General features: G+C 37.9%; 1 protein-coding gene across 3 annotated transcripts in view; it reads left to right on the forward strand.

Moving 5' to 3' along the window:
- Positions 1-22,312, forward strand: part of LOC127639899 (DENN domain-containing protein 1B-like) — a 129,203-nt gene that overhangs the window by 47,191 nt on the left and 59,700 nt on the right. For all 3 annotated transcript variants that reach the window (XM_052122224.1, XM_052122226.1, XM_052122225.1), the window contains exons 4-6: positions 15,891-15,940; positions 16,830-16,949; positions 21,115-21,184. In XM_052122224.1, the coding sequence (XP_051978184.1) occupies positions 15,891-15,940; positions 16,830-16,949; positions 21,115-21,184 (240 nt within the window). The remainder of the gene's footprint in view (positions 1-15,890; positions 15,941-16,829; positions 16,950-21,114; positions 21,185-22,312) is intronic.

The raw sequence follows: 22,312 nt of genomic DNA on the forward strand, positions 1-22,312 counted from the left end.
CACCGCCCCGCCCCATGTGCTCCTTTTTGCAGCGCAAGAGTGTATTTGCAGGAACAAACACCTTTACTGTTGTGTAAATTTACAGTAATTGCATATCTTCTGGATAATTTACTTTAAGTTTACAGAATTGAACTGTACATTGAAATAACAGTATGGTACTGTTTGAAATTGACTGTATTTTTTGGAAATGTTGTTGGTTGTAAGACATGAGACAGAAGACAAGAATACTTTTATTGATCCCTGTGGTGATATTACATTTGAAGTCAGAAGTTTACATACACTTTTTTTTTTTTTTTTTTTTTTTTTTAACCACTCCACAGTTTTCCTATTACCAAACTATAGTTTTGGCAAGTTGTTTAGGACATCTACTTTGTACATGACAAGAGTAATTTTTCCAACAATTGTTTAGAGACAGTCTGTTTCACTTTTAATATCACAAGTCCAATGTTTCAGAATTTTACATTCACTAATTAACTGTGCCTTTAATAGCTTGGAAAATTCCAGAAAATTATGTCAAGCCTTTAGGCAATTAGCTTCTGATAGGATAATTGGCTAAATTGAGTCAACTGGAGGTGTACTTGTGGATGTATTCAGTGACTCTTTACTTGACGTTATGGAAAATCAAAAGAAACCAGCAAAGACCTCAGAAAAACAATTGTGGACCTCCACAAGTCTGGTTCATCGTTGGAGCGATTTCCAAATGCCTGAAATGACTACATTCATCTGTATAAACATTAGTATGCAAGTATAAACACCATGGGACCACGAAGCCATCATACCGCTCAGGAAGTAGACACATTCTGTCTCCTAAAGATGAACATAGTTTGGTTCAAAAAGTGCAAATCAATCCCAGAACAACAGCAAAAGACCTTGTGAAGATGCTGGAGGAAACGGGTTGACAAGGATCTATATCCACAGTAAAACAAGTCCTATATCGACATAACCTGAAAGGCTGCTCTGCAAGGAAGAAGCCGACTGCTCCAAAACCGTCATAAGCCAAACTACAGTTTGCAAGTGCACATGGGGACAAAGATCTTACTTTTTGGAGAAATGTCCTCTTGTCTGATGAAGCAAAAATGTTACCGTTTGACCATAATGACCATCGTTATGTTTGGAGGAAAAAGGTTGAGACTTGCAAGCTGAAGAACACTATCCCAACCGTGAAGCATGGGGGCGGCAGCATCATGATTTGATGGTGCTTTGCTGCATTAGGGACTGGCACACTACACAAAATATATGTCATCGTAAGGAAGGAAAATTATGTGGATATATTGAACATCTCCAGGAAGTTAAAGCTAGTTTGCAAATGGGTCTCTCAAATAGACAATGACCCCAAGCATACCTCCAATGTTGTGGGAAAATGGACAACAAAGTTAAGAGATTGGTGTGGCCATCACAAAGCCCTGACCTCAATCCAATAGAAAATTCTGTCTGAAAGAATGGGACAAAATTCCAGCAACTTATTGTGAGAAGCACGTTGAAGGCTAACCAAAATGTTTGACCAAAGTTAAACAATTTAAAGACAATGCTATCAGTACTAACAAAGTGTATGTAAACGTCTGACCCACTGGGAATGTGATGAAAGAAATAACAGTTTAAATAAATAATTATTTCTACTATTATTCTGACATTTCACATTCTAAAATTAAAGTAGTGATCCTAACTGACCTAAGACAGTGATTGTTTTCTATGATTAAATGTCTGGAATTATGAGTTTAAATGTATTTGGCTAATTTGTTTGTAAACTTCTGACTTAAACTGTAGGTGCAAAACAGCAGCAACATGCTGCGTTCAACATGAAATGCACTAAAAAGACCCCTATAGATACTCTATGTCAGTACAGTGCAAGACAGAACATGGAGTGCAATGCCATTACATTCATAATGCAAGGTGTTGGTTCTTTATTATAAAACTGATAATTTTGGCTATGAAATCTGATTTGATGAACCACATTTAAAGCTATTGTTAAGTGGGCGAAATACGCTAATCTGTGACTCCACCATAAGTAATGTCTATTTTAGTGCTGCACAGATACAATATTTATTTCCTGAGATACTAATATCCGATTATTTAGAACTTCATCTGCCGATACGGACACACATTATGTGGTTATGCATTTTTATGCTACCTTGTTTCAATTAACTAATTACTAATTACACAACTTCTAAAGGAATTTAAATAATAACTTTATTATTATTATTAACTTTGAATGTTTTTTTCAGCCCCTTCTGACAGGAAATAAACGGCCCTGATCATCGGCAGATGTCCATTAGTACAGAATGTAGTTGTTAATGTCCGAGACCGATGTTTGGCCGATACATTCACTTTATTGTGTTGACTTAGGACAGCTTACTTTAATGGTCGCTGTCCTTTTTGTCCAGAAACAGTACAGGTGTAATTTTAAGAAATTATTATATGTCTTCCCTGAAAATATTATATATTGAAAAATAATTGTTCAACTCTTTTGGGATTTTGTTTTAAATCAAAAAAAAAAAAAAAAAAAAAAAGGCTAAATTTCATTGCATATGCAAATAAGCAAATTTATTATCAAATTTATTTGCTTTAGGGTAAAAATGTATTTGAAACATGAAGAAAATATGAAAATTTTTCATGTATTGGGGGCAGATTGCTGCTATTTGGTGAAAAAAGAAAAATAACATGACTTTGCTGTGAAAATGGCTATGTCTAATAGTGTCATCTGTGTGTGTGTGTGTGTGTGTGTGTGTGCGCGTGCGCGCGTGCATGTTTTGCACTCAGCATGGCTGTGTGTGGTTTATTCTATATTGTGGCTGATTTATAGATTGTTTTAACAAAAATAAAAAATAAATGCTTATTTTTTGTCTTTCCCATTCATTTCCTATGGTCAGTTTTGACCGCAAACAGTAAAAGTGTTGCTTTTTTAAAGACCACTTCGACTTATAGAAACAAGTTACATTTTTTGGTATTTGCTCAAATGGCAAGTGGAGGAAAAGTCACCAAGTCTTTTGCTGCTCAGATAAAGGAAATTTTTATTGCATCAGAACATTTTATTAAGGTAAAAATGACCGAACAGTATAGGAAGGTTATTGCATCCCTAGTCTATATTAATGTATCAAGCAGGCTAATGATCTAGGCTGTGTTACTTGGTTTAAGAATTGTTTGTAGTTATTAATGTATTCATTTATTTACTGTTCATTGGTCTCTTATTATATTGCTGTTTTAGCTGTTTATGACAAGAAGCCACAAGTTAATGCTTTAAATTTGGCTTAGGGTTTAGCAGGACCAGATGTCCTGTATTTAGCTGTTAATCATATTGTCTTGTTTATCTCTTGAAACCCAAATTTAACATTTAGACTTGACCTTTACATATGCATTCTTGAGACTTACACATATCTCCAGCATAGCTTTGTATTCCAAAGGGAATAATTCAATGCTATCATCACATTCCAAGCCACCAGCAGAGTTTGTTTGACCTGATGGATGTTGGAGAGCCTTGCAGAAGCCTCCAGATGTCACCTGGTCCTCCATCTCCTTAGTTAGGCGGTGAACTGGCATGCTGAGTGAAGCTACAGCTCATGTAACAAAGTGAGAAACTGCATCCCCAGAGCCTTGCAGGGCAAATATTTGTCTAGCTTTGACACAATGTACAATCATATGCCCCAAGCCTGACACTTCATGATTGGTAGCCTTTCCCCCAGACTCACCCCCTCCTTTGCAAGACATGCACCAGCACCCCAGGGGGAAGGCCAGCCAGCGGAGCATCATCAAGGAGCATGAATACTGCCGGTGTGGTGATGCCTATCTTTTCAAGGCTTTAACACTGAGGGCAAGTGAGAGATGAGCTGTTATTGAGGAGAATATTGTTGAACCTAGAGGAACAAAGCTGATAGCGATTCCACACATGACCCTCAATTTCATGGGGTATCCCTTATTCATCAAATTTTTTAGATGTTTTTTGCATTTCTTTGAGACCAAGAGGTCTCCAGGGCCCGCCCAGAGTGTGGGTAATGTGAAGGCCGGCCTCAGTTTGCTGGCCTTTCTGTCAGGCCTACACACCCTCACTGAGGCCACATTGTTACCCATGGTGCCTGATTACTTTGACCTTAGGGCTTTTAGAGTGGAAGAAAGGTTTCTCTTCTAAGGTTTTATCTGTAAGCAGTGCCAGAAGCACTGGATGGTGTTTGTAGACAAGTCTTCTGCATTATTCTGGATATCTCAGACATGGTCTTATTCATCAAGAAAGTGACAGCTTACAGCATTTTCCAAAAAATTATATTTTCACTGGGTCTCACGTCCTCTTCGAAAGTGGAACAGGATGATTGATGGCCATGTGTGTCTTTTACTTCCCTCTCCTGCCACAGTTTCAGTCCAGCTAGTGAACTGAAATTAAGAACTTGTACTGTGACCTCCCATTTTTATAGTCTTTGCGCATTCATGCTATTCCACATATTGAAATATGTGAAGCAGTTAGTTGAAATATACCTGAGAAAATTGGAACGTGTACCTCCCACAAACCATATAATGCAATACTAAATGCACATCACGCTAAAATCCTCAGTAGAGGAAGTAAATGCTTTTCATTACAACTCTAGCTGTCGTCGACTAAAATTGGAGGATGTCCTGGTTTGGTGGAGCTTATCTAGAGAGGAAGATATACAGAGACAGAGAGAGCGTGAGGGGGTGGTTGTTGTGTGTCTCAGAGACTCCACACGCTTGATGTAGCTTCTAGCCACAGCTGAGAGAGTGAGAGAGAGAGAGAGAGAGAGAGAGAGAATGAGCGAGCGAGCGATCGCGTGGTCCAATGGGAGTTGACAGCTTAAACGCAGAAAATCCCCCAGGCCAGTTGGCACTCAATTAATGATGTTTCTGGCTCTGAGATTCTCGGGCATATGTAGCTGAATCTCAACTTGGCCCAGTAGAATAACAGTTGTGTATTCTTAAAAACAAGAACTGCTCACCCGTCATGTTAATTTATTCATCGCTGAGAGTTTTGGCGGATGATATATCGTCCTGAGTTTGCTTTTGAAATTAAGCAAAACCTTTTTGTTTGCACATAGTTTTAGTAGCTTAGTAATGGTGCTTGTACATACTTAAGATTGGGGATTTGAACAAACCCCTTACCTAAAGTATTAAAATGTACTGCTTAACTCATCTTGCACCGTTTGCTCTACAGCCACGAGTGATCATGAGTAGAGGTGCGCAATAGTTTTTCTAAGTGGTCAGACTTGCGAGATCTGTCTGCTCAGCGATGAAACATCATAGACTTACATTGAAGGAGGGAAACAAGCCATATCTAGGGACCAAAATATCAGAGACTTATGGCTGGGCTCCTAGCAATGTGCTAACAACCACCCAAAACACCTGATCAACTACATATTTCACTAATAACCACTTAAAACACAAATCCATAGCAATACCCTGGCAATCACCCACAACACCATAGCCTCATGGTGACGAGATTTGCATGGATTACATTATCTCCAAATTTTAAACAAATCTACTTTATTTCAGTTCAGATTCATTAAGTTTCTTATAAGTGATAAGTGTGTGTGGGGGGTTATTTTGAAGGATTGTGCTTTATTCACATTTCACTATTTTTGTCTCAGGAGTGTTTTCTTTTCTCTAACATATCTTGTATGTTTAGCATTATAAATCTGTTGTTTCCAGTGTCCAAAGACCTAGTAAAGTTCATATTGGGAGGCTTGGGGTGCTTAGTGTGGAGGATCTGGATCCAGTCCGCCCCGTGTCATGTCCCAGTGGTCCTGTCATGCACTTGTCAGTTCTTTAAATGGGCAGTGAATCAATACATCACCTGCTACATTTCCTTAAGCACTTTCATACAGACAGCGTGTTTGCGCAGGAAAGAAATAACCTCTGTGCCTGCACACCAAATATTAGCTTCTAACCACCTAAGGGTCAGCCGAAAAAAGAAAAGAAGACGAGGGCTAAAGAAGAGAAATCAACCACCTCCCACTCTGCTCAGCTCTTTTCAAGTGAAAATGTAATGCCCTGTGTCAGTTTAAAATTCTGGAAGAGCAACCCCTTTAGTGCTTTGCCTCGGTCCAGGGGCGAAGTCGGCACTTATAAAAGACGCGTAGCACAGGGTCAAAAGAAGCAAGCCAGCAGCATATGATTAAAATGTAATGAAAGGAATCTCGGTTGGAGATTCAAGGGTCCAGAGAAGGCAGAAGATTATTTTATCCCCATTGATGTGCTGTTACATCATGCCCTGGTGCTGATTTAGAGTATAGGCTTTAAGCACCTAAAAGTTTTACGACCAGATTTGGGCCAGATATGGCCTTATGTGCTGATATTGCATCAGGCATTTCTAAGCTTCTTGTAAACTCATGTACAGCTTATACATACCGCTTTATCCACAGTAATTTGTAGGGCTGCACCTAATGTTTTTTTATCGATTAATCTAACTATTATTTTCCGATTAGTCGGTTAATCGAACGACTAATTTGCCGATTTTTATTTTTTATTATTATTTCTTGATTAATATAACAAATAATTCACCCAAAATAAATATAAAAAACTTGTCTCATTAATATTTCAATATTTTAATGAATTGTCTTCTCAAACACAAACAAAATGAAACAAGAAACAAAATGTGCACTGCAGGGCATTATTCTGCAACAAAATATCCCTGTTTTAATTGTTAATCTCCATTTTACAGTCCAACATTAATTTTATTTTGGAGAGATTTTATGTTGGACTGCTGAAATCGAGGTTGCACAATGTTTTGATATTCCTCCTGAAAGTGACTTGAATTTTCATTTATTTTGTTGTTGGATTGCTAAATGTAGATTACTTTAATTTTATTTTGGAGTGATTTTAAGTAAGAACTTAATTCGAGTAAAAGGAAACTGATCTACATTTAGCAATCCAACAACAAAATAAATTTACTCGCAATGAAGAAGGCTGCATGGCCGTTAAAGTAAACAGAAAATATAAAACGGCCAAATAACAAAATTAGATGACGCATTGTGTAAAGTTACGTTAGCAGTGGTGCAGAAATTACTTTTAACATGGGGACGATGAGGAAACATTTAAAATATATATTTTAATTGACTACTACTAACAGAAACACGTGTTGTAATACTATATCATGTATGGGTGGGGACAAAATGTCAACAGGACTTACGGTGCTACTGTCTTGACAAGCACTCCGGGACGCTTTCACTTCAAGTGTTCGTTAATTGCGGTTGTACGGCTGTGATATAAGCCATTTCCAATTTGCATATCTTACACAGCATCACATCGTTGGTTCTCCGTCTAAAATACTCCCATGCTTTAGATCACCATGGGCACGTTTTTTTTTAGCTGGAGTTTGTTCTTTGGGAATCCATGTTTAAACCGGGTGATGCATTTAAATTATTCCATTGCGATGCACTGACGCATGTTATGCAAATCAACGTATTTCTGTAATCGATGACGCCGATGAATCGTCCCAGCCGTTAGGTTAAAAACAGTTTCAGTTGTCTTTCCTTTTGTTGAACAATAAAGAAAAATCTATTTGTTTTTTCACTAAATATAGTGCTGAATCCTAAATTATTTACTTGTATTAAGTACATAATAATACTTACTTGTATTAAATACATAATATTATAGTATCTAACAAATATACATTTTTAGTAAACCAAACTCACCGTGCTCAGAACTGTTGTTGAATGTGGAAAAGAGGCTATTGAGAATATGAGTATCACACTGGTAAACATGACTTAATCGGTCCCCTAAATGACACACCATACACGTGTGCACCATACATGTTTACAACTGGTATTTAGATGGCTCTCTGGTGATCCGGTCACATGTGGCCAAGCGAGACACATCACTTTTGTACCAGATCACTTTAATGTGTCTCCTGTGACCACTTGTGTTCCGTTTTCGAGGGTAGGGTCTCTGATTTTATGACAACGTACATCAATCACTATGTCTACGTGCTACTGTATGGCATTAAAGCTAAAAAAAAAAGTAATAAAAGACAAAGAAAGCACAAAGAAATCTGCACACTATTTCTCCCAGATGCATCTGAAATTTTTGTTTAAGCACAAATGCAATCCACTTTGTGGATTACCTTTTATTAAAGGAGCTTCAGATGCTTGTGCTTCTCATCTGGGTTGATCTCAAAAATACTGAAGAAGATCAGTGAAGTTCTCACTCTTGTTTATGTATCAGATTTTTTACATTTTCTGTTTGGACAGTCATTTCCTTTTAAAGCCACTCTTAAAAAGATAGTTCACCCAAAAAATTAATTCTGTCATATTTACTCACCCTAATGTTATCCCAGGTGTTCTTCACCAGAACCTTAGATATAACGAGGGTGAGTAAATAATGAGAGCATTTTCATTTTTGGGTAAACTATCCCTTTAACTGTCTAAACACTTACTTTAGTGCAGCTGTTGATTGACAGGTGAGGGTGGTGCTTCACTGCTGTCCTGGATGGATCAGGAAAGATTTGCATTTACACCTTAAATGCAATGTGGTCACATGTTTATTTTGTGATCTGATCACAAAAAGTTTTCAACTCTGTGTACGCCTGTGTTTAGTGCTGACCCCAAGTGATCAGATCTCCTAAAACTCATCTTATCACCAGGTGTGGTGTAAGTCACTGCACACTTACACTATTGCTATGCACTAGGCCATCTATTGCATGAATTATCAGTATATTATTGTCTCAAATGAAACACTACATTTTTTTACTACATGGAAACATTAGCTATTTTTCAGCTGATTCGCTTTGTAGCCATTGGTTAAGCATGTTAGCCTACCTCATTTCAACACATATATCAAATAACGTACAAATTCACACAGTGAGCTGATGGTAAATCATTCAACTCACATTTGCGTGGTCCTGAGATTCTTCACAGAATTTTTGATAGTTTCCACATTCACAGCCAGGTAACCCCACCCCTTTCACAACGTAGGGCTCACTACGTACAGTTTACTCGCCCTCAAGCCATCCTAGGTGTACATGACTTTCTTGTAAAATATAACTCTGATAAAACACTATCAGAGTTATATTACAAAATATCCTGGATCTTCCAAGATTTATAATGAAAGTGAATTGTACCTTAGATTTTGAAGCCCAAAAAAGCGCATCCATCCATCATAGAAGTAATCCATACGGCTCAAGGGGGTTAATAAAGGCCTTTTGAATTGATATCCATATTTGTAACTTTATAAACTATAATTACTGGCTTCCTGAAGCATGCATCGTTTACAGCAAAGGAAAACGGTGAAAAGAAGGGAGTTGCTTTAGCTATAATGTAGATTTGTATTAGTCTTAAAATGGTTTGTTCGTGCATCTATCCAGTCATTCCAATCGTCCATTCATGGCAGCAAACACTCTCAGCCTCTGTTGGCATTACCTTGCTTTTCCTGCATGAGCACCACCACGTCTCCCGTACTCTTCATCTACCAGATTCTTTTGTTTGTGCCGCCACCACTGCAGCTGCATTCTCCTCCATCTCTGGTTCAAACAAGTAGGGGTGGGCAAAAAACTCAATCCCTTATATAGAAATCCTCTGACATTTTTCTTTAAAAATCCTCATTGTTGACTTCTAAATCGTGACCGGTGTTTTTTTTTTTGCTCTATCCTCTCCACTTCCGCGTTCGTCACTTCTCACTGGAGCTTACGCTACGCCTACGTTATACGCCGGTACTCGACTGTTTCTTGAACTCAAGGACGGCCATTACCGGAAGCCAGTGATTATGGTTTATATATTATAGTTATAAATCTGGATATTTTTCTTACAAAAATGCATCACTTCACTTCTGAAGGCCTCTATTAACCCCCTGGAGCTGTATGAATTACTTTTTTGATGGATGGATGGATGGATGTGCTTTTTTGGGCTTCAAAATCTAAGGTACCATTCACTCCCATTATAAAGCTAGGAAGAGCCAAGATATTTTTTTATATAACTCCGTCATATACACCTAGGATAGCTTGAGGGTGAGTAAATTATGGGATCATTTTCATATTTGGGTGGACTAACCTTTTAAGAAGTACAATCATTCAGGTACCAATAGTACTCTTCTTTACATTGCATTTTTCAGGTTAAACACTCAACTCACAATGCTTATACTACAAAATGGTATTGAATAGTTCAGAAAAATGCGGAACACAACTTTTGCTTGGTCTTTATGTTCATGTATCTTGGAATTTAAGGCCACAATAGTGAGAGAGAGAGAGAGAGAGAGAGAGAATGATATCACAAAAGGAAATAGTAGGACTTAATTGGGGTTTGGGGCTACAGTGAATACTGACCTGTGGGGAGATTGTTTTGAACCTGTCACTGGGATCTCAGTGCCGTCAGCATGGTGGCTCTGCCAGTCTTTCTCTCTTTCTGAGACACGCATACACACACACACACAATCACACTTCTCCCCTGCTGGAGACAGTTCCATAGTGCCGTGTAGACCTGCTGGCTGGCAGAATTTTTAAAGAGCATGGAGGTTTAAAAACATAAACCCCTAGGGAGGAATCCCACCAGCTTTGCAAGGGAAAGGGGGAGTTTGCTGTCTTTCTCTTGCCTTATCTCTCTTTTCTTTTCTATCTCCGTCTGTTGGTCTGTCTGACTGGATGCCTGCCTGTCTTTCTCTCGTTCTAATATTTTCTATTCCTTTCTCTCACTTTCCTTTCTTCTGCCTCTTTCTCTCCTGTTCTTTTCCGCTCTCTTTCTCAGCACATATTTCTTGCACCCCCTTTCACATAGTATTGACAGAATGAAGAAATGCTTTTCACTCGCTCACCCAGTGCACCGCTTAGTTACCACTCACAACATTCTATTTCTCTCTTTTCTCACTCTCAGTTTTGCTGTTCCCATCTAAATGTTCAGCTCAAACATTTACGTCACCTAGTAACATTGGCTACATTCATACTGTAGTTAAATATGGCCTTAATGTGGAACCTCCCCCCCCTTTACAAATGTGATTTTGTGACACTTTACAAGTGAGAACAGCAAATTTCCCATTGAATCTGATATTTTCAGTTCCGATCTGGGCCTCTTTCATAAATGGAAATCAGATACCTCTACTAAAAAGACCAGCTTAACCAGCATGATATTCCCATGCTAGTCTCGGCTGGTTTATGCTGGCTAGTGCTGGTTTGGTGGTGGTCAACTTGTTTATGCTGGTTAGTGCTGGTTTGGTGGTGGTCAACTTGTTTATGCTGGTTAGTGCTGGTTTGGTGTTGGTCAGCTGGTTTATGCTGGTTAGTGCTGGTTTGGTGGTGGTCAACTTGTTTATGCTGGTTAGTGCTGGTTTGGTGTTGGTCAGCTGGTTTATGCTGGTTAGTGCTGGTTTGGTGTTGGTCAGCTGGTTTATGTTGGTTAGTGCTGGTTTGGTGTTGGTCAGCTGGTTTATGTTGGTTAGTGCTTGTTTGGTGTTGGTCAGCTGGTTTATTCTGGTTAGTGCTGGTTTGGTGTTGGTCAGCTGGTTTATGCTGGTTAGTGCTTGTTTGGTGTTGGTCAGCTGGTTTATTCTGGTTAGTGCTGGTTTGGTGTTGGTCAGCTGGTTTATGTTGGTTAGTGCTGGTTTGGTGTTGGTCAGCTGGTTTATGTTGGTTAGTGCTGGTTTGGTGTTGGTCAGCTGGTTTATGCTGGTTAGTGCTGGTTTGGTGTTGGTCAGCTGGTTTATGCTGGTTAGTGCTGGTTTGGTGTTGGTCAGCTGGTTTATGTTGGTTAGTGCTGGTTTGGTGTTGGTCAGCTGGTTTATGTTGGTTAGTGCTGGTTTGGTGTTGGTCAGCTGGTTTATGCTGGTTAGTGCTTGTTTGGTGTTGGTCAGCTGGTTTATTCTGGTTAGTGCTGGTTTGGTGTTGGTCAGCTGGTTTATGCTGGTTAGTGCTGGTTTGGTGTTGGTCTTACTTGTGTACCAGAATATCCATGCTTTTCACCAGCAAAACCCAGCTGGTTGACCTGCATGGTCATTCGGTTAAGCTAGTTTGTAAGTCTGGTGGGAGCAACAGTACACCAGCATCCCATGCTGGAAGATCAGCACCCAAAACCAGTAATGCTGATCTTTTTAGCAGGGACATATTTGTTTTTTTGCAATGAGACTTCAGTGTAAACAGTCAAATTTTATGCTTTTTTTATATAATATCTAACTCTTACATAATGTCTTAATTATTATAATGTTCACCTTTGTTTGGTGTGCATTTTGATGACAACCACTACTGCACATCAGTTTTGCGAACTTGGTCTCCATTTTAGTTTTTTCTGATGAACATATCAGGGTAGTGTGTTTCACGCATGCGGGTCAGTTTAGGAGTTTTGCCTTTTCACACCAGTTTCTTATATTGGCACTGGTCATGTAAAATAAAAAATAAATAAATACAAAAACATCACTTTGGCATGTGGCTTGAACGTATCCATTTTGCAGAAGCCAAATGTAGCCCAGTCCTGTGCTACAGTCTAAGAGCAGCCCATCCCCTGATATCTGCCACTGCTGATGACAATGCTAACTAAATCTGCTGCTCACATCCAGCCCATGAGAAGCTCTATTCCTCTGCAGGGAGTACTGGAAGGGAGCAGTAGCATCTCCCACTAGTGTGGGGCTGTTATAAATGCTGGTAGTGGAGCAGAGAGAGAGAGAGAGAGAGAGAGAGAGAGAGAGGAGAGGTTGTGATTGCAGGCCTCCGCAGTGGGACCAAGGGGGAATGGAGACTGCTGTCTCACTGAGTGATATCCCGGTCTCAACAGTAAATAAATAATACAGCCTGCAGAGTTCACCCTGCCTCCTCCAGTGAGTTGTAAATGCATTAGCTGTTTTATATTCTTTTGTCTTGGGAAAATGGTTGGGAGGGAGGCAGGAAAAAGAAAAAAACAGTACAACCAAACAACAGGAATGATGGCATCTCACGTTCCAAGTTTTCACACGATCCAAATCTCTTCCCTGAGATCGCTTTGGCATAGTCCCCAGATCACCTGGATGAATGGTAATAAAAGAGCGAGAAGAAACAAGGTGCGTAATGCATGTGTACAGCAGTTCTTCTAAGACCTTGAGGAGGATCGTGAGAATATTTCACTTGGGTTCTAGGAGCTCAGTGGCTCGGATTTAACGGATGTAAATGGATTTGAAAATACAAATCAACATGAAATAAAAATGTATTTAATTTACTTTCTTAACACATGCTTCTGTTATTATTGTGAAAGATTAATTGGTACATGTTGTTCCAAAGAATATTAATCTTGAATCAAATGCAACTTGTCCAAATCTTATTTGACTTTCCTTTTCAACTGACATCACCGAGCCGTCTTATACTGTATTTCAGGCACTCCCCTCCAACTACTTGTCATATAGGAACTTTTCACTATCCAGTTAATTCCCAGTCCTCCCCTTTTGTTTTTTTTTGTTGTTTTTTTTACATAGAATGTCTTGTTTGAGTATCATTGCATGTCCTGTTTCAAATTAAATACATTAGATTACAGAAGTACAATTTGTTGTGTTCTCTAAAAAAAAAAAAAAAAAAAAGACAGCTGATTGTGGTTTTGCACAATATACAATTTCCTTTAGCTGTGGAGAAAGACACACGTTTTTATCACATCTTTGCCACATCAGCACTCTTAATTATAGCTTTCCTTGCATTTATCTAATCCTTTAGACACTGATACCCCCCGACACGCTGTTCCTGACTTCATGAATGCATTCGTTCAGCTGCATGCCATTACTAATATTGCCTTTCGTCTAGTCCAAGTGCAATTTCCAGTGTGAAATTCATTGCTAGTTCCTCTAAAAAGACTGAGATTGACAGCAGAGACCAGTGTTGACTGGCAGAAATCAGATGAGGCCAGCATGGGATCTACAACAACTTCAGCATCTGCGAAGCAGACAATTTTATTTGCATAGCGTTCGTTTGCATACGCTACTGAAAAAAAGCATGGCACAGCTTGGCATAAACACTCACGGGAAGCGCCTATAGGAGTTAATGATAGTAGCAGTCACATACGGCGTGGATGTTTCTGCCACTGCCAATGTTCCTCTCTCGCCTGCCAGAGCCTTCAGTCTCCTCGCCGCTCTCTGCATCACATACTAACTCTCTCGTTCTGTCTTCCCTCATCACCACCATTGCCTCCCACTGAGGAAAAAAAACAACCAGTCGTCATCCGTGACGTGTTCGCGTATATGCAAGTAAAACATACACATTTGCAGGCTAGCACACATGCACATTAAAATAATTCAATCTAAATTTCAACTCGCAAACAAATGGCAAAAACGCAGGTACTTGTATGGCTATGGTGTTGCAGATGGTCACATATTGGACGGTCACATTTGAACAACACAATTGTCCCCAAACACACACACTGTTCCTTTGAATGGTGGCAACTTGCTATACTTTAAAAAGGGATCACTGCAGTTCCCCTTGGCTAGACTACAGTACAGGACTGGCCAGATGTGGCTAACCTATGTGACATAGAGCTGGTTCTGGAAATCCATATGCTGATGGTGCAAGGACTCTCCCTCTGGGGGTGTGTGGAAAGATAAAGCCCTGAAGGCAGGGACTCCTTTCTTAACCCCTCTACACTCCCTCTGAACCCCTGGAGATGCTCAGCCATTGTCCCAGCAATCTGTCGTACCCACACCTTCCCCAGCTTAAGCGCAATGATCAATGAGCTAATGGCTGCTAATTATTTTAGCCTTGGATAACCCTCACCTTTACGTCAGCTAATTTATGTCCATTAATTCACTCATTTACTTGCCTCTTTGGTCAATTACTGTTGGACTTACTATTTTTTTTTTTTTTTTTTACCAAACTCCTAACTCTTTTAGGAGTATTTTGTATTTAAATGTAAACGTATATTTTTGTATTTTTCAGACGCCATTTAATTTTAGCCAGTGGTACCTGGAGTGCATTTTTGTTGTTAAACATTGCACAATAACATGTAGAGATGAACATCCTGGGCCATAACCACAATATACTTTGAGGGGAAAAAGTCAATCAGATAAATCAGTGATTAAAAGAAATTCTAATTATATTCATCTTTTCTTTGATACAGCACAAAAAATAAAGAAAAGATGACTGAAACAAGCAAATTGCTAGCAATGCAGACAGTGTTTGTCTTGTACTGTGTGAACTTTAAAAATACATGTTCTGTATCTTTTAAAACCAAAAATTATACAAAGTTGGGCCTTTAACTAATTTCAAGCCTTCATTCAGAAAATTATTGCATTCAGCACCTTTACTATAATAAAGGACCAAGAGGTCCGTTATATTTGTGTCCCCCAAAATGATTTGGTGTTCAAGACTTGCTCATGGATCCATTTTGATGTTATGAATGTTGCCATAGAAAAAAATAATTTCTCAGTCCGAGGATGTGAACAGCTCTGCGTTTCAGAATTCAGAATTGTCATCTTGTAATTACAGTAGTTCCAACAGGACGTGAACGCAGCATTAAACTTCATTGTGTAATTTGTCCTGCACTGTTCATGCAATGGGTGTGAATGATATCTCAAATCATGCAGCTTATTAAGGAGAGGTGAGCTATTACTTTTCTAAGCATTCAGATTGGTGGACGATGAAAATAGCAGGAAAAATACATTTGATTTAGGTTCTTATGATATGGGCTTGAACGTAACAACCTAAAAATACATCCTGAACAGTCTAGCAAACTCATAGCAAGTTGCTAAAACTCACTCACATTAGCAACCACCCACAACACCCTTACAACCACACAAAACACCCTTGCAAGTTTTACATGGGCATTTTTACTTTCAGAAAATTTATTATCCTACAAAAATTCACTCTCATTGCATTTGTCATTGATTAGGAAATGTCCTTTGAAAGACTTAAATGTAATATATGAGATGCTGACACACCCAGTGTGTGCAACTCTTTTGCAGATGTGTGCCTGTTGTGGATGTCATTCTTTGAATGTTCTGTAATGTCTTTCTTTATCTTCTGTTTCTAGGAGGTCCTGCAGACAGTGCCTAAGTTCTGCTTCCCATTTGATGTGGAAAGGTAGGATTCCCCTGCAATCATCTTTTGGGAAACGGTTAATAAACACGTGTGAATTGGGAAAAAGGATAGGATGTTGTTTATACAATACTCACAAACACATTAAATTCATACATTCAAAAGAGGCTCTCATAAATGATTCAAAGGGTGGGGCCAAACACCTTAGATTTCAATATTATTTCTGTTTTTAATATTTATATAATATAAAAATATTTAATTGTGTGTGTATATATAGAAATAAAGATATCCACCAGCAGTAAACGATGTATTTGCATGTCTATTCTAATTTGCCTAATGCCATACATATCACTAAATAAACAACTTATTCTCACAGCAGTGTGTTTGTATGTTGGCTTGTGGACTCATAGAAATGAAAAGTGCTGTTGTATATTTTATGTGATGTTGGAGAAATTCACTTCCTCTCAGCTGAAGCTTTCTTGCTGCCATCTAGTGGAGAAGAACAACACTACCACCTTTGAATAGGAATTAGCCTGTGTGTGAAAATAAACTGAGCTTAATATAATCTTTCTGAATTTTTTACTGGTATAAACACTGATAGAAATCACTGACTGCATGAAAATATAGGATAAATCATGTTATGTTAGCTAATGGTAAAATACAGTTTTCTGAGTTTTTGTCTCATTATTTTCATTTCAACTCATAAGCTTTTGTTAATTTATTTTATTTATGTGTTTTTATATATATATATATATATATATATATATATATATATATATATATATATATATATATATATTTTCAAATATGATTACATTTGACTCTACATACTACATTTTCCCTTCAAATGTTAGTGAGCACCAAGAGTATATTTTAATAAGAAGGTTATTCATTTTAAACTTTGTTTCTCTTCTTTGTCTCTCTGGCTGGGCAGAGTCTCCCAGACTCAGGTGGGCCAGAACTTTACATTCGTGCTCACAGACATTGAGAGCAAGCAGAGGTTTGGTTTCTGTCGGCTGACCTCCGGCTGCAGGGTCTGCATCTGCCTACTCAGGTACGTGAATAATCCCTCTGACTTTTTTCTTCTTCTTCCAAACATTTGAAATTCTGACCGAGTCATTTGAATTTTAAAAATGTATTGCAGAAAATCATATTGTGTGTGTGTGTGTGTGTGTTTAAAAGAAAAACTAGTCTAGAATGTTCAAATGTTTTTAGTTTTGTTACTCTGTTCTTCATAGACAATTATTAAGACATATTTTATTGATTGAAAACCATTTTTCTGTTTTCTGGGATTTGAAATAAACAATTCACTTTCATGAAATAGTAATCAACACATATAGGACTACTTTTTTTTTTAGATGATAAAATAATAGCAATTGCTTTCATATGCTGTATCTGAACCGTTCCACTGAGAATGAAGAACTACTATTAGAATAGTGTGTATTACATGAACGCAATCCGCTGTATTTAAGAATACATTTACATTCAGTAATTCAGAGCAGCACATCTGGGACATATCATAATTTTTTCCTCTCCGTCTACACGATATTGATGGACAATCACAGGTTTATCATTGTCATGATGAGCTGCTGTCGAGATCTTGCCTCCTCCCTCCCTGGCCTGGATGGCCTTTGTTTTTTTTCTTCCCTTTCTCTCCACTCGTTATTCAGGCACAGAGGCATGCCAGAGACGGTTCACCAATAATTATGCATGAAGCCCTGCTGCCAATTAGCAAGAGTCTCCCCTGTCCCTTTCACTGAGTTTTACATGCTTATTCATTTGACATATGATGTATAAAATTCATTATGCATTCTGAGTAGTTTGCATGGCTTCCTTCATTCAGATTAAGAAATGCATGCAAAGTTTTAGTCCTTTTTTTTCTCTTTTAAGACCTCAGAGTTCTTTGTTTATGTGGTCTGTTTGGAAAGAACATGAACAAATGTAACAAAAGACTTAAAGAAAGTTTTGTCTTTCCACCCCCTTTTAAAGAAGGATAGAGGAAATATCTTTGGGAATAAATTAGTTTAGGTGTGAGAACTTTTTTTTCTTTTTTTAATTCATCCTTCTGTTTTTTTTCCCCCTATAAAATGTACAGTAATAATGTAAAATAATTCTACACTATTAAACAATAAAACAATGTAATGCATTTTTAAGCCCCAGTATTTAGTTTCATTACATAGAACTGATGAAATAATATTTATTGTGTATATTAAAATATAGAAAAAATATTTATTTATGAAAATATACAGTGTATATATAAAAAAAGAATTATATGCATTTTATGTCTTCTAAAATTGTTGGTTAAATGAAATAATTTTTCTCATGTACACACATTTACTCTCTGACTCTCCACATGAATATAAAACAAAAGCAATTAAAACAGTTTGCGTCCTTGTGATTGTTGAAGTGCTGGGACCATAAAATTGTCACCTAAGCTTACATGAGGAAGTTGCCTAATGAGAGGGACAGTTTTATGTGGACAGCCCTTTGTAGCTTTGTAGGTTTAGCCAAGGCCAAATAGGCCAAGGTTCCTTCAGGCCAAACCACTTCAAAAACAGACTCATGCCATTTTACCCCACCCTCTCTGCCCATTCAGCCCTCGGACACTCTGTCACAACGTGAGCAAATAGCCTTTGGACATCTGCGAGACCCCAGATGAAATAGACCCTCTCTCTCGCCCGTTTTATTTGATGACTGGGACCCGACTTGGCGTCTCGTGCAGACAGCAAAGGTTTTCTTCAGTCAGTGGTCACTTAGCGATATTTCCTTCCCTTTGCTGAACATTAAATGCAGGAAAAGTCGAGGCGTGATCATATCTCATCCTGGGAAGGCTACAAGGTCCAAGCTGACTCCTAAATACCTCCTGATGATTTAGGATGCATGTTGATTTAAGGGGTTATTACATTGTACATGCGCATAGGACAAATTAAGAATGTGGTAATACCGTGTATGCAGTGTAAATTTTCAAAATAAATATGCAGTGTGACTTAAGATATCTTAAATTAAACCCATCAACTCTCATTACAAAAGTGACATTTCAGCTAAGAAAACCAAGAGAAGTAGTGTCAAAAATGTAAGTTAATTAAAAATCGAAATGCATATTTTCTAATCATGTCTTGGCCTGCACATTATCTTACAACATTCATTGGTGGTCAGTTTATTTTTTCTTTTTTTTTTGTTATCAAACCATTTGCTTTAGCTTATCTGATGAAAAGGTTTAGGTTTGTTAGGGATTGCCAGTAAAACACAGATAAGTTGGTTTACTTTCCACGTACACACAACATTATTCCAAGCTGAGAAGCTAAAAGGGCCGTAGAGATTGGCTCGTCTCAGCACAGTTCAACGTGATGAATGTTCCTCTATCAGAGGATTTGCTGAATACAAACACATTTTTACTAAGTAGCTGTGAAGAGATTGGGGTGGAGTGCCGTGCTCCCCTCAGCCTATTGGGAAAAAAAAAATTTAACGAGAAATAAATATACTTCTACTTTATCTATAAAAGAAAAAATACCATGATTTTGTGAAAGGTATTCCTCCCTGGATATCTTCATAAACTGAAGTCTTGTGATCATAGAGCAGTGATTTATTTGACTTTCTAACAAAAGATTTACATGTTCTCATTTAGGAGTATAATGAGTGTTTGTGTTCTCTGAGGCCTGTCGCGCCTTTCTGAGAGGGGAGGCTCTCGTTTAAATCCCCTTCACATGTGAAAAATGAAGGATTAGCATGCAGGAGCCTTGCATTTTAAACAAAGAACAAGACAGAGCGAGATAATTATTTTTCTATTTGTTGTGCTATGTGAGGAGCTTCAGAAAGGTGTCGGCCCATTCCGATATTTAAAACAATGCATCACAATAACCTAATCAGTGGAGTTTTGTTTGTACATCGCAATCCAGGCTGTGGATCAGTTTTTCTTGTCAATGTGCGATTTGCATAGACACATTTAATTGAGATAGTGTGACCTGGTTTGCCAATATCGTCATGCATGTCAAAATATTGGCATGTTAAGAGATGATTGTTTTAGGTTAATGGTTACCCAGACTTTAAACTCTCACGACTGAGCGCACGTTCCTGGGAACGGCGAGTCACTGACCCCCTCAACAGATTCAGCAATATGAAAATTTGCATTATATACACTTAGTGGTGTTTTTTGTTGTCTGTTAATTCCAGTCTGCTGGAGAGCTCACTGACCCATGGAAAGTAAAAAAAAAAAAGAGGCGAAAGATCTCCAGTCAAGATTGCGTGTTTGTGGGATCAGAGAAAATAAAACCTTTTTCTTCTTTGTTTTAAAGTGCTGCGTTTCTAGTCATCCATCAATTGAAAATACTTTTTCTTTTGCCAATTAAGGTAATCAAGCATTTGTGACAAACACAAATTTAAGCTCCACGTTTGAAATGAATAGCTGATGTAATCTCTCTCGGATAAGTGTGAGATTTCAGACTGAGTCGCAATGAATGTTGTAATCACGCCTACATACAAGAAAGAAAAAAAAGTCAGAGCTCGCTAGCAGGCCGCATTTTTTCACTAGATTGCATAACAAAATAAATGGTGTGTGTTCTTGCAACCTTCAAGCCAAAACAACACATTGGCTGTGCTCCATCTTTAAAGGCCTGTTAGGTTTGCCAAGATTCTGTCAGGCTAAAACACAGTGTTGCAGATACTTGCAGTATATCTCTTGGCTAGATATTGTGTGATTACTTAATACAAAGTGATATGTGTAAATTGCTTTTTTAAAATCCTGCTAGGAAATGAATTTTAAGATCTCTATTAAAAATCACAGATAAAAAAAAAAACGAAAACTCTTGAGCTTCAGCTTGTGCATCTGGGCACAGCATGCTTGTAAACCATCCCATCCCTCGTTTATTACAGGCTACAGTGGTCCAGTCATGTTTTTGTTGAAGAAACCAAAGACTTTATTTAGCCCACTCCTCAAAGTGCAGTCGTGGCTGGAATGTTGAAAATGCAAGTGTCAGCGAGTATAAAGAATGTGATAATAAGGTTCACTGTCGCTAAAAATGCCCAAAGCCTATTAGGTTAAAAGTCAAGGTGAGACATGTCTGCACAGAAGGAATAAACTACATTAATGGTACAAAAAGTAACAGGAGATAGTTGTATGGATGTACACTTGGGGGCCCTTTTGAATGCTCTTTTAATTGTTTAAATTTTTATAATTATTATTCATTGAATTAAATAAAATGTCTCTCTTTTTTTTTTTATAGCTATCTCCCATGGTTCGAGATTTATTATAAGCTGCTAAATACTCTTGCAGACTACTTATCCAAAAGCCAGGTAAGGTCTTTAACTTGACTTTTTCACAGTTGACATGACACATTAACAAATGTTTCTGTATGTTAACAAATCAAACAGTAGCCATAATTGTAATTCATGCAAGACGTCGAACATTTTTCGTGTCAAAATTAAAAAATGTTCAGCTTACGTTATTGCTTTTCATGTGGCCGAGCACTAGACACCCTCTTGGGCAAACTACTAATGTCACAAATAGCATTGAAATTAGCCTCATTCCTGCCATTTCAACTTCTGAACCAAAAATGCCACTGGAAAATGAAACTTTAGTGTTTTATTTGTTTCATGAAAAGACAAAGGAGATGAAAAAGAAAAATGTCATCTATAATCAAACTCAGTGAAACCGGCACAGTTGATTGGTTGCGCTTTGCTTTGCAGCATTGTTGACATTTTAACAGACTGAGCGTCGAACAGAAAGTCAGTCTTTATGATATACAAAAAAACAAATTGTCAGGAAACACACTGTGTCAAATTTTCTTTTTGAAAGTTTTAACAGCAGTAGGAGAGGAAGGAAAGTTTGAATTAGCAAAGGGTTGAAAATATTAAGCTAACATGGAAAAACAGAGTCTGTGTGGAGCCATTTTTTTAAGAGAAAAGCAAACTCTAGAGAAGTGCTCAGTTTCCCTATCAGTAGGCTGTCATTCAGATATGCGAAACGGAGCTGCTGAAAGTGAGGAAGACCAAGACTCCTCTACATAAACAAATCATGGTATAAGTACACTAGGAGTCAGAGGGTCCAGGAAGTAAAGCAATTTGATGCTACGTGTCATCGACCCATTGCAGTACCAAGAGTAGGCTGCTTTTTCAACTGACAAATGTTTTTATTTCCCCTTATTCTCCCTATTTCATTTAATTAATTTAGCACTTTTCTCACTCTTACGATTTAGCTTTACATTTAAGATATTTAGAAGACACTTCATACAGAGTGACTAAATTCTAGACAAATATCTATATATGGCATATATGTGATATTCAGAAATGTGTCTTTTGGGAAGATAAAGTGTTACTTTGACAAATAATTACTACATACAAATAATTTTGTATTTGTATTTCATTTTAGCACAATTTTATTTATTTTATTTATGTACTTTGTGCCTTTTCATTTTAAGGGTT

The sequence above is a fragment of the Xyrauchen texanus genome, chromosome 48 (genome assembly GCF_025860055.1).
Source record: "Xyrauchen texanus isolate HMW12.3.18 chromosome 48, RBS_HiC_50CHRs, whole genome shotgun sequence".
In the NCBI taxonomy this organism is placed as follows: Eukaryota; Metazoa; Chordata; class Actinopteri; order Cypriniformes; family Catostomidae; genus Xyrauchen; species Xyrauchen texanus.